The following is a 13,301-nucleotide window of genomic DNA, read 5'->3' as shown; positions in this document are numbered from 1 at the left end:
ACCAAGCAGAGTCGGAGCGGTATTCCGGAAAGCAGAGTCGGGTGCTTTGCAGGAAGCTCCGTTATTGCCTGACAGTGTGAATGCTGTGTCGCTGATTGTTCCAGCATGTTTATAGTAGATCTTCGACGACTGTAAAAGTGTTATTGGAGCTGTCCTGATTAATATTGGCTAAATAAAGTGTGTTTCGATACTCCTGGCTAAATAAAGTGTGTTTCGATACTCCATCAAGTGTCGTCGTTATTCACTCCAAATCTACTAACCCCGTACGAACGTGAAAGAAGAAAATAACGTAACAATTGGTGGCAGAAGAATAAAAAATAACGTAACAACTGGTGTCAGAAGAAAGAAAAAAACGTGACAATAGGTTTACGATTAATATTAGGAAATTTCGAAACACGGAAGTTTACTTCTGGCTAACTTGCGTCATTGTGGTTAATTTTATAGGCAAAATTAAGAAGCTTTCCTGTATAGCGCCAATATCCAAGGCAATTAGTCACGAACTACTTGTATTTCAATGAATTTATAATGCAGAGAACATAAATGTGCGAAAATTACATATTTTGTAATTACAGACAATTTTGTAAGAAAAAATAACTTACAGTTTTAAAATTTATTTTCTTTTCTGACAATGCTGTTATCAGAACAGATGATTATTGATGAGCGTCTTTATCGAATTGAGTTAGTGCTTTCGGAGTTAGTACTGAAGTAGAAATGTGGTATAGCAGTTTAGGGTTTTTAGTATTCTTAAAGATTTCTCGCCTGTGATTTATACGAAGTCTTGCTTCTATTTGTGATTTATTATATTTCTTGTTTCCTCACAATGTTCTTCAAAGAACGGCCCGGGAGTTTAAAGAGTTTAAAAATACTGATTGATATCACTGATTTAATTAATTTTAAAATAGCCTTCTCCTCAAAAGCAAGTACTGTTGGCATAGAAAGTCCAGGTAACGATATGCAAATAATAATAATGCCAAAGGTTTAATTGTCAAATATCCGATACCCACAGTGTTTGGAATGTGCTATAAAAGTATTTTCTGATATTGGTTGGGAATTTTTGTATCTTGGCCATTAATCTTGACCGCTTGAATGCCACAAGTGCATTAGGGTAGTGTACGTCATTAGCTGAGAAAGCGTAGTGTATTTCATTAGCTAGAACGTATAAAAAAAGTCGTAATAATGGATTTTCTAGGATTATTGTCTACATCATCATATCGCCACTCAAGAGGGCTGGACAAGAGCATAGTTTTCCATAGCCATGAGCATAGGCACACATCGGTGGCTTGAAGAATGGACAAACTTCCCTCTGCGCGTCGGGGTTGTCGACGACATGAAATGAAAGAGAAGGTAGATGCATTGCATGGGCAACATTTGCTAACCTTCGTGATTCTTCTTCGGGCATCCTAGAGATGTTCAGAGTTCCTTCTACAGACCCGCGTCCAGCAACACCTGTCGTCATATTTACGCAGTGGGGCTTCGTGCGTGAAGTCCATAACGATATGTACCGCTGACTTCACAAGTATTTCTAAATAGGTTCTGCTAATGCCATTAGTTATGATTCGGAAATTTAATGAAGATATGCAATCTTTAGTAATAAATCTCGTCTCTGTCTTTAAACAGAAGAAGACACTTTGTGGGTGAACAAATGCAATCTATCTCTCGCAACATGGGACTTGAGTTGAAGTCTAAAGCTGCGTTCAGACGGGAACGTAAAGGGCATAAGTGGTTAAAGCCGAGCTCCGTTGCCAAGGCAACCAGTCTGTGCTACGTCACAAAATCTGGTTTAGTGCTTGTGGCATAGAGTTCAAAGTTTTCAACTTTACGCCGAGTTTGGGATAAGCGTCGACCAATCACAGCGAAGCTAAAACGAAGCGGCGTTCTACAGAAGATTTCGCTGTTACAAAACAAGCAGGGCGAACGCGGGAAATCAATCGAGCAAGAGAACAGCCCGGGAAAGTTGTAGACACATCCACACATGCGCAAATTTAGCTTTTCTCATTGGCCACGGCTTACACACCGTTCTCGCAGGTGTGAACGGAACTCCCGCATTTTGTGCCCTTATAACTATGCCTCTATGCCCTTTACACCACCGTCTGAACGTGGCCTAAGGCGCCGTATCTTTTACTCACAGTATTCGTAGTATTAATCAGTCATTGTTCAACAACTTTTGCATTCTCTTTTCTTAGTTTCTATTTTCCCGCCTGTAGAGTGTGCTATAGTTACGGTAGAGAACAATTTTTTGGTTTTGGATTTTAATGTGTGCTGAATAGTTATCTGCTATGTAACAGACCACTAATTAATTAACTAAATCTTACTGCCAGCTACATTAGTTATGTATCATAGTTTTATAGTATACAGTAATATGTCAGCTATCAAATGTGTATATTTTCCTGTTTAATTTTACGGACTCATGAAATTATAAAATTCTAGAACCGAAATTGTAAGGCGTAATTCTTCAGTAGCTTTGTTGGATAGAAAAAGAAACCAAGCAAGCAGCCCCGGCTTGGCTCGTTTTCTTCATAATCTTAATGACATAAACTGTTTTCTTACCTGTTCGCTTCTCTAAGGGCTCCTCTTTCACTCAATGTAGTATGCTTAATATCATCAAAATCCTTTCTTAGGGGACGACATGTCTAAAAAAAGCAATTGTGGTATCTGCTTTATAAAATACAAACAAAGGAGCTTGAAACAACTGGATTGAAACACTCAAAAATTAAGAAAGAAATTACATTAAATTTGATATTTTAAGATGAAAAAAAAAATTGAAAATTGATTTAAAGATTGGTTTTTGAGTATCAGTAGATCTTCTCAAATGTTACTTACGTCAGAATAGAAGAAAGTCTCGAATTACATATGTGTTATTTATTTTTTGTTTATAAAGTTAATTACATATTTCTACAAACAGATTATTATGCGTTTCTAGTCAATAGATCAGAGTTATCTCTGCAGCTGACACGTGCACAACCAAAGATAAGCATTTATTGTTACTTAACAAGTGTCCGTATCTCTAAGCTCGTGATATGCGTCTAGATTTCATCTTAATTTAGGTGATTTTTAAACCTAAAATTCATAAATCAAAAGCATGATACATGTTTAACTCACCTGAATCATTCTAGATAAAGCGCTGGGAATTAATGAACCAATATTTTATCTAAAGAACCTATCAGACAATGAAAAGCATAATAAAAACTAACCAGAGCTAATAGTTCTTTTTAACCCTCTGACGCGCGGTTGTCGCGCCCTGAAACCACCAAATTTCGAATTTTTTTCTCCTCTTCCTTCCGAACTTTTTGAGTGAAAATCAATTGATTACTGATATTTTACCTCTAAACACAAAATAACTGCAGAATCATACATGTTTTAGGTCTTCGTACTTCAAATCGGATGCGTTTTAAAATTCGTTTTCAATGAGACAAAATAACTTCCTTTTATTAATATAAACAACTTTAAATTTCAAACGTTATTCATCGCACATCATGATTTCTATTATAAACAATAAAAAATAGCAATAATTAAACTGCATATATATTTGGTGGTCGTGTGTGCTTAATGCATGATATAATTAAAGAAAATAAGAGTAGACAATCTCCTATAACAAAAGAATATATTAAGTACTAAATTACAATTTAAATTACATTGCAGAGGTCAACACAGAGCTCGGAACACAGTTCATGCTACCTTCGCGTACAGTTGTCTGACGAGAAGTCTGAGTGAGTAATGACGTCGCTTTGCTGCTCCGATTAAGAACTGGATTTTACACGTGGCGCCATCACCACTTTTGGTGGTCGTGTGTGCTTAATGCATGATATAATTAAAGAAAATAAGAGTAGACAATCTCCTATAACAAAAGAATATATTAAGTACTAAATTACAATTTAAATTACATTGCAGAGATCAACACAGTTCATGCTACCTTCGCGTACAGTTGTCTGACGAGAAGTCTGAGTGAGTAATGACGTCGCTTTGCTGCTCCGATTAAGAACTGGATTTTACACGTGGCGCCATCACCACTTTTGGTGGTCGTGTGTGCTTAATGCATGATATAATTAAAGAAAATAAGAGTAGACAATCTCCTATAACAAAAGAATATATTAAGTACTAAATTACAATTTAAATTACATTGCAGAGATCAACACAGAGCTCGGAACACAGTTCATGCTACCTTCGCGTACAGTTGTCTGACGAGAAGTCTGAGTGAGTAATGACGTCGCTTTGCTGCTCTGATTAAGAACTGGATTTTACACGTGGCGCCATCTCATGAATAGAAGTTGAAGTATCTGTCGGAACGCCACATATATAAAAAAAAAAAACCTCTATATGTGTGACATTTGCTTTGTGGTTTCAGGGCGCGACCACTGCACCACTACAGCATTGTGACAATGCTGTAGAGGCTCGGTGGTCGCGCCTTGAAACCACTGCTCTTCACAATGGCGTTTGCTTGCTTCTCAAATAGGAATGTTTATTTTTACCCGGATATAGATAAGGGGTTTTAAAATCACAGAGTTATTTTATTACTAAACAATACATGCACCTGCCCAGTAAAAAGGTCTTTCTTTTCCAGAGACTTTTTTCTGACCTCAACACACTTGCTCCCAAAGCTAGTATTGTGATTTTATAAATTATTTCCTGTGGTTTAAATTTAATGTAAATATACTTTGCTGTAATTAAAAATAGAAATTGCGTAAAGTTTTATTTAAATTAAAAATATTTTCTGAATATTTTGGGACGAAATACGAATAAAATAAGTATGAATGGGAAACGAATGATCCGAATCAAAGCCAAAAAGACCAAGCCCCTCCGCATTAACATAAAAAACCACAATTTTCATGTCCCAGATGAAAAGAAACTAAATAACGCTGGACATATACCAGTGGAATTTAGATCCAGGCAGTGTACATTTTGTAGCACAAGGAAGAAACCTCATAGAAGAAGATACATTTGGCGAAACATGCAATGTGGGCATGCATGTACCAAAAAGACAAAACATGCTTTGAACAGTGTCACAAAAAATATTTGTTCTTTGAAATTACAAAAAAAAAAAAAAAAAAAAAGAGTCTTTTTTTTATCCTTATTTTACTGAGTTTTTAAATCCATGTAGCCAAACGTCCTTATTATGTAGGTACTTTCACTGCTATAGAAAAATTACATAAATGTTTATTTTTTAATTTTTCTGACGATTTACTTTGTAAAATAATGTAATATATATATATATTATGCAATTCCTACATGCATTTTGTTTCAAATTCGTAAATTTCGTCATTTATTGAAAACGCGCGCGGAAAATGGTAAGTTTTTTTTCCTACTATATCAGTGAGTTTCAAAGTCCTACACGCCCGGTGGTTTCACAGTGCGACCACCACCCACAGAACAATGGGCAAGAGTAGATTTTTTTTAAATTCATATATTATTTGTCTCTAGGATCATAATATTCAATTTCTAGAGTTTTTAGTTAAAAAAATTATAAAAATAATATTGCGCGCGTCAAAGGGTTAACTAAAGTTGATTTTTGTTGATAATTTATTATGTTAACTGTCTTCTCCGTCAATCTTTGCTGAATATTTTAAAATTTAAAATCTGACGTAGAAAAGATGACATTTGAATAAGAATTGCCTATAAATAATGAGAGGTAAAAATTATCTAAAAATGAATGCATGAATAATATTTCACAAAAAAAAAACAGAGCAACAGTCTAATTTCTCACCGAGCATTTCTTGTCCGGATTTCTTTTCCAGTGTTTCTTGTCAGCTTTGGTTTGTATACTGGGAAGAACACTGGCACGGCTGTAAGTTCTAGGATTCAGGGCCAAGATATTCTAAAAATGTATAAAAACTATTATTACTTAATTTCATTTTTACCACAACAGTATCAACATATTTTCTGTTTCAGAAATTACCGTATTTTCCGGTGTATAATGCGCACTGGTGTATGGCGCGCATCTATAATTTCAAGCTACATTTTTTTAATTTTTAGGTATATTCGCCGTATACCACTCACCCCATTCTTCACGAAGTAAATCTAAAAGATACACGAGCAATGCTTTTATCTTTTGAAGTTATTTATTGGACGTTTTGTTCTAGTCTTTCGAACAATTGTACCGAATTAACGAGCGATAATGTGTGTTGGTTAAATGCTTGAGGGAGTAAATATTCCTTCAAATAGGTGGATTGTATTCAATGCAAATATTCAAAAGAATGCTGTGGTAGAGTAGACTTTAAGGTACCCCTTGTATTATGGCGAAGTTGCTGTTTGATTGATCGCCAAGTTGTTGTTTGATTTATCGCCAAGTTGTTGTTTCATTTATGGTAGCCTGAGTAGTTGAATGTTATGGAAACCCTATTGTGACGTAATCGGGTGCACGATTCTGGGAAATTTTGAATCATGGGATGTTTTGGAAGCGTTTTTGTGGTGTGTGTTGGTTTGATTCTTTAGAAGGTAGAATGGCCGAATGTAGTAAGATTAATTTGAAGTTTCTGTACGATTTGGAATGAAAGGGAAAAAGAGCTTTAATTGACTGGTATGTAAATGACGGTTTACTTAGTAGCCATTATAGGTGTCCTGTATGTATGAAGGATATGCTAGTCGAACGTAAAAACCGTTTAGATGGATTTGAATGGGTTTGTAGGAAGAAAGGTTCAGATAGTCACTATGTGAAGCGTTCGATCAGAAAGAGTACCTGGTTTGAAAAAAGTCATTTGAGTATAATTGATATTTTCATTTTTACGTGGCTCTGGGTGTACGAAGCGAACTCGAAAATCATGGTAAGTGAATATTTGCTTTTGGTAGTGCTTAAATGTATAACATGTTTTTCCTTTTTTATGTTATTTTATTGTTTGGTTTAAAATGTATTTTATTGAGATTATGTATTTTTGTTTGCCTATATTGTAGAAATTGGTGCTCCTTTGACATTTTAAGTGAAAATATATCGTTGTGTACACACAAAGTAAAGGGAGTGCGCAATGCAAGTTTGTGCATTTCTGGTGTTGGTGATTTAATTATGGCAAAGCACACTATGGCTATCTGCCTAAGGGTAGGGATGCCTTCGTGGAGGGCTTTCTAAGGGAAACTGGCTCGTATACACGTTACACATGGGGAAAACCACGAAAACACCCACGAAAGCCAGCCCGTTCGCGGGATTCGAACCTCGGACCGAACTACCAGTGTTCAGCGACTTTACCGCTCGGCCGCTGGTGGGCTGTGCAATTCTGGGATTTTTTTTTAAGTGAAAATAGGTAGACGTGTACATGGATAAAGTCAAAGGAGTGCGCAATGCCGTTTTTGCGCAATTCGGGGATTTTTTTTAAGTGAAAATAAGTCGATGTGTACATGGATACCGAGTTTGTGCAATTGTTTCTCTTGTTATTTTGGTTTTGTGTAACGGCGATTTTTGGGGCAAAAATCCCCGCTTCGCAAGCCAAAATAACGAGTCAAAGAATTGCACAAAATTGGTATCCATGTACCGCCAAAAATCGCCAAGTTTCTCCAAGGGGTACCCTAAACTATACTTTTACCGAATGCTGTTGTAGGGTTTCGGAAGAAGGGGGATATAATTTGGTAGTAATGCACGTCCAACCTAAATGAATTGGTGGAATTAGGAATTAGATGTTTTATCTTTCTGTAGTCATTTGAAGTCGCGTCTAATGTTCCTTTTAGCAGTAAACATGGTTCCCGCGAAACGAAAAAAAACACAATACTGGTTTCAAATGGCAAGTCCATTCATTCTGCGAAAGAAACTAAAAATCGTGCTGCAGCAAGGGTGTTTGGTGTTGGTGAAATATGGAACCGATGAAGATTATTTATCTATGGATCAGAGTAACAATGATGGAGCAGATGAAACAGAATTCGATGATGTGCCTGAAGATATACCGGAAGATGAAGATACAAGCTTTTCATATTATCCGATAATGAAAATTTTCAATTTCATAAGGTATGTCATTTTTTTAAAAGAAACAGTATTTAAATACATATAGAAATCTAATTTTTTTAACTCATTTTGTATTTTCTTAGAAGTCAATAAACGATTTCATGAACTAAGAAAATGAAATTCATACTTTTTACCAGAGCTTAAATTGCGTCGGAGCCCGACTGCAGTACTTCTCAGTCCTTGAGATAGTAAATCATAATTTTAGCCGGCACGCACCACTTACATAAAAAAAGTGCAGGCCCTAAATAAAAGGGCTCCTGCACTTCTTTTATGTAAGTGAACCACTATTTCAGCCACTTAGACAATCCGGACGTAATAATTCCATAAAAAAGTAGTTATAATATTAAAAATAATAATTATTATAAGTAATAATTTTAAATAACCCACACTGTACTATATTATGCGAATGTCAGTAATATTTAAAATAAACTCTTGATGATTTTGAAACTTTGTTATTAAGTGCTGGAGAACAAGATGAGTTTTGCAATTCAATTTTCATACTTGGCAACATTTTCTTTTCCTTCTCATTGTGTTTGCATTATATTAAACCTATTTTTTTTTTTTTTGAAAAACTTGATTTTTCAATTTTTCTGTTATGAAAAAGCCTTTAACTTAAAATATTATTACTACAGAAATTTAATGAAACTTTCCAAAAGGTATTCTGTGAAATACAGTGAATTAAACGGACTAAAAGTTTAGGTTTATTCACCTATATGAAAATTTTACAGACAATTTTGCAAATGAAAAGAGAATTTCTTGAAAATAGCTACTGCGTGTATTCAAGCAGGTACATTTAATAAGCATTTTACTTTATCAAATAGATTTTAGTCTGTTTAATTCCTCATATCTTAATAAATATAATTGACAAAAAAGTAAAATATTGTTACGGTTTTTGTATTTATTTAGCTATTTTTAGTAGAATTTATAATTAAAGTTGTTTTATATTCCCGTGCAATGCAGCATGAGACATATTTAAAGAGAAAGCTACGCCAGAAAAATTAAAATTCAGGAGCACGCGTATTTAACATTTTAATAAATAGATATCTCGTAATTGTACTCTTTTGCTATCCAGAAAAATCGAGAAAATACGAGAATGTTCTCGCGCATGATTAAAAAGTTTATAAAAGCCGGATCAAAGCATCTCAATTCAGTATTTTACTTAGTTCTTGTTGATGATTGTAACGAATTCGCGGGATGATCGGATTAGCTTTCTCTGCTTTGAATTGTGTTCTATTTAACACTTTAGTAGTTTAAAATATAACTACTGTGAGATATTGTGATATTGTACGAATATCTCTGAGGAAATTCCTGCATTTCGTTTCGTTTCTTGGAATAAGAATGAATTTTATTAGCTTATATCGACTTGTGCATTCAATCCATTACGAACCCGTACGCACGCAACGACATTGATAAATATTTTTGTAGGAACATATCTAGTAATCCTAAATGAGCACATTTTCAACTCAAAATGTAATATATATATATATGTGTGTGTGTGTGTGTGTGTGTGTGTGTGTGTGTGTGTGTGTGTGCGTGTGTGTGTGTGTGTGTGTGTGTGTGATGTACCAGCTTTTGTCCGAAATAAATAGATTGGTGAAGAATCATAGATGTAGTCGTAGCTTAAATTATCAGACGATAAGTTTAAAAAACAGGATCCATTTATTATTGGTCAGGAGAAATAGCAGTTACAAAATCAGATATCCGGAGTAAATAAGAAAGAATTACTAATAACTTTTTGTATGAAGTTTACTGCATCGTTGCATTAAAGAAAAGACCCCGATATTCCTTTGCAAGTTTTTTATAGTCTCTGAAAAGGCGGAGCTTCAAAGAAATGACGTCAGCCAATCCAGTTCGCTTTAAATATTTCCAGAACATTCTAAAACTGTACGTGGAGAAAAAGCGGGAAAAACAAATTGACTACGAGGCTGTGGATTTAATTCCACGTACTTTTAAAATAAGAGACCGTCGCCATTAAAAATAAAAAAGAAAATACAGTTAGAATTTTAAGTGTAATTTTGACTATGGAATTTTATTATTACATATATATATATACTTTGAAAATATGTTTATCGCCTGTTTCTGTAATTTTAAGTAGGAACCCCCGCATCTTAAGATGCAGGACTCAGCTTGAGAATTTTCCTAATAGGGTGTCCTTCCAGTGAATCCCCTACCTTTTGTAAACGAGCTATTTCATGACGTTCCAGCTTGCTTCCCAAATATCTAAATTAGATAAGACTTCTTTTTTCTGTGTTTGACTATCTCTTGATTCTTGATAAGCTCGAAATCAGTCGGAACAAGAATTTCTTGCTTCTGATAAAGGTAAAATTCTTGTGAAAGATCATGAAAACAGACAGCTAGATTTTTTTGTCTCCCGGTGCCATCTCTCTGGCTTCTCAATTCTGTCAACTAATAAATAAAAAAATTACTACGCATAAATTGAACCGCCGCTTGAGGTCGCACGGTTTGCACTGGCTAATCCCGAAAAATGTATTTAATTTTTATTCTAATGCGCAATTACATTTAAAATGTAATTTATAATTTAAGAAATGGCATCAGCAAGTATTTTTAACGTTTAGAAGCAAAGACTTCATGACAGTATTACATAGATATCACCTCTAAAGAATGCTTACGAAATGTTATTCAGTATCATCTATAGTGAATGCCTGATGTATCTCTAACGTATGCTAATGATATCATCTCTAATGAATGCTATGTTTTTAATTGGTAGTATTATACAGATTTCATCTCTAATGAATGATTTCTGATGAGCGCATGACATCTCTGTACAACTTATTAAATTGTACATATTTCTTGCTGCACTTTATTTAAATTCATTCGCTTCAATTATTCTAACTTAATGAACTGATCTCTCAACGCAAGACGAAAATGACACCAAAAACTGCAAATTTTGAAATTAAATATGCCAGTCAACTTTTTTTGTATGGGAGTAAAACTACTAATTTTTTTTATAACGGGTATAGAGGTCGAAAGATCGCACTAAAAGTCAGATTTCATTATTTGTCAATAATTAATTTTTTTAATATTTGGCAGTGCCAAAGCAGGAATACTTTCGTCATTTAAAACACTTCTATAACCAGAAATATTGTAACTACGACCAACGATTCGAAAATAATAATATATATATGTGTGTGTGTGTATATATATATATGTGATGTCTCAACTTTAGTCGTAGCTTAAAATATCAGACGATAAGTTTAAAAAACAGGATCCATTTATTATTGGTCAGGGGAAATAGCAGTTACAAATATCAGATATCCGGAGTAAATAAAAAGAATTACTAATAACTTTTTGTATGAAGTTTACTGCATCGTGACATTTAAGAAAAAGCCCCGATATTCCTTTTGCTAGTCCTTTTATAGCCTCTGGAAAGGCGGAGCTTCCAAGAAATGACGTCAGCCTAGTCAGCCAATCCAGTTCGCTTTAAAAACTTCCAGAACATTCTATAACTGTACGTGTAGAAAAGGCGGGAAAAACAACTTGACTACGGGGCTGTAGATTTAATTCCACGTACTTTCAAATAAGAGAACGTCGCCATTAAAAATGAAAAGAACATACAGTTAGAATTTTAAGTGTATTCTTGATTATGGAATTTTATTAGTACATATATATGTTTGGTACTGTCGATTGGAATAAAAAGAGAGTTGCACAATTAGATGTTATAGCAGTTCCATATACAAAACTTCAACGCTCTACGGCTAATCGTTTTTGAGTTATGCGAGATATATACATACATACACATATACGTACATACGTACGTACGTACGGATCGTCATACAAAAAATCGTTCAAAAAAATTCGGGAACGGTCATATTGGATATTTAATTTGAAATATGATATCTGAAATTTTTCACGATTACAATACAGCCTTTACTTCGTACAAGAAAGTAAAAGTAACAAAAAAGAAAATTCATTATATTCGTTTCCGAAATAGACATTTAACTGTATTCATAAATAAAATGTTTATATATTTTTGCACGAACTTGTTCACCTTTTGGCCCATTAGGTAATAGGTCAAACTAAAAAGCAGGGTTCCGTTCTCTTATCAGGACCAGATTGAGAAACGTATGTATTGATATATGTATGTGCTCATGTATGCATGCATATACCTACGTATGAATGTATGTGTGCATGCACATAAACTGTGCATACGTACTTACATACATACGTTTCCGAATCCGATCCCGATAATAGATATCAAAAGCAATTAAACTGATCTCACGAATTCCGTGAGTTCATATAATTCCTTATGTTTTTGCTAGAATTTCTAACATTAAACGGTACTATTCCGTTTTGAGGGCCGTAAAAAATTGCAGCGAAAATGTATGCGCAAAAGCGCCAAATTTAGCAAACGCGCGCATTTAACAGCGCGCCAAATCTAGCGTACGCGTTGATTTCAGATTGCGTAAGTTTATATAGTTCTATATTTCTTAAGACGCCATTGAAATACTAGTTTAATTTTAAATCCTTTTTTGATTTTAAATCCTTTTTCGATTTTAAATCCTTTTTTGATATCCTATGGATTTAACAATTTGGGAATTGCCCATGACGAAAAGTCGCCAATAGAATTTTGGGAAAAGTGCAGAATCACCCACTACTTGACGCGTTTTTAAGAATTGCACATACTCGGTATCCATGTGCACATCGACCTATTTTCACTTAAAAAGTAAAAGAAGAATTGACAAAAATCCAATTGTTTTTACCCTTGTAAAAAGCGGCAAACAAATAAGTGAGCGATTCTGTACTTTACCGAGAATATTTTCAAGGAGAAGGCATCATTCATTATAGAAAATTACGTTTGAACAACCGAGATGAAATTATGCTTTAGCGATAAGTTGGTAGCGAAATAGCGATGCAGGCATCCATTCAGTTATGTTTAGCAATTTTTATATGAATTATAACTGAAATAGTTATTTACGCTTAATAGTTATTACGCCATTCAGCCATGTTTAGCCTTTTTCATATAAATTATAATAATAAAAACGTATTATATGAAATTAACCTTTCATCTAAATTAAAACATCAATCTTAGATAGTTATTTACTATTATACTTCCTTTCTTGCCGCAATTATTAGGGTTGCCGCAATTTTTTTTGGCAGCATTGGCATCAACAATAGTTTGGCGATTTTTTACAGCCCTCGAAACCGAATAGTACCCATTAAACTTCGAATGCTGGAAGATGCATTTGTTTCATTTTTAATTAAAGTTATCAACAGAATAACGTCAAGATTTTTAATTACCTCAATATCCGGCGGATCTATGGACAGAGCACAATATGAAGTCATTGCTTTACGTCTATTCAGTTTACGTTTGAGTTTTTGCTTAGATATTCAACATCGACTTAAATAAATGATAAGAATGAAA

General features: G+C 34.3%; 1 protein-coding gene across 1 annotated transcript in view; it reads right to left on the bottom strand.

Moving 5' to 3' along the window:
- The window catches only part of su(r) (dihydropyrimidine dehydrogenase su(r)), a 59,261-nt gene extending 45,960 nt beyond the window's left edge, over positions 1–13,301 (bottom strand). Inside the window, exons 1-3 of the mRNA XM_035367413.2 lie at positions 13,178–13,301; positions 5,699–5,809; positions 2,548–2,630 (exon numbers count right to left, since the gene is read on the bottom strand). Coding sequence (XP_035223304.2) covers positions 2,548–2,630; positions 5,699–5,809; positions 13,178–13,222 — 239 coding nt within the window. The 5' untranslated portion in view covers positions 13,223–13,301. The remainder of the gene's footprint in view (positions 1–2,547; positions 2,631–5,698; positions 5,810–13,177) is intronic.

Source organism: Stegodyphus dumicola, chromosome 5, assembly GCF_044657685.1.
Source record: "Stegodyphus dumicola isolate Sdum_Otavi_A_Nest chromosome 5, ASM4465768v1".
NCBI lineage: Eukaryota > Metazoa > Arthropoda > Arachnida > Araneae > Eresidae > Stegodyphus > Stegodyphus dumicola.
This window is presented reverse-complemented; position numbering and strand designations above follow the sequence as displayed.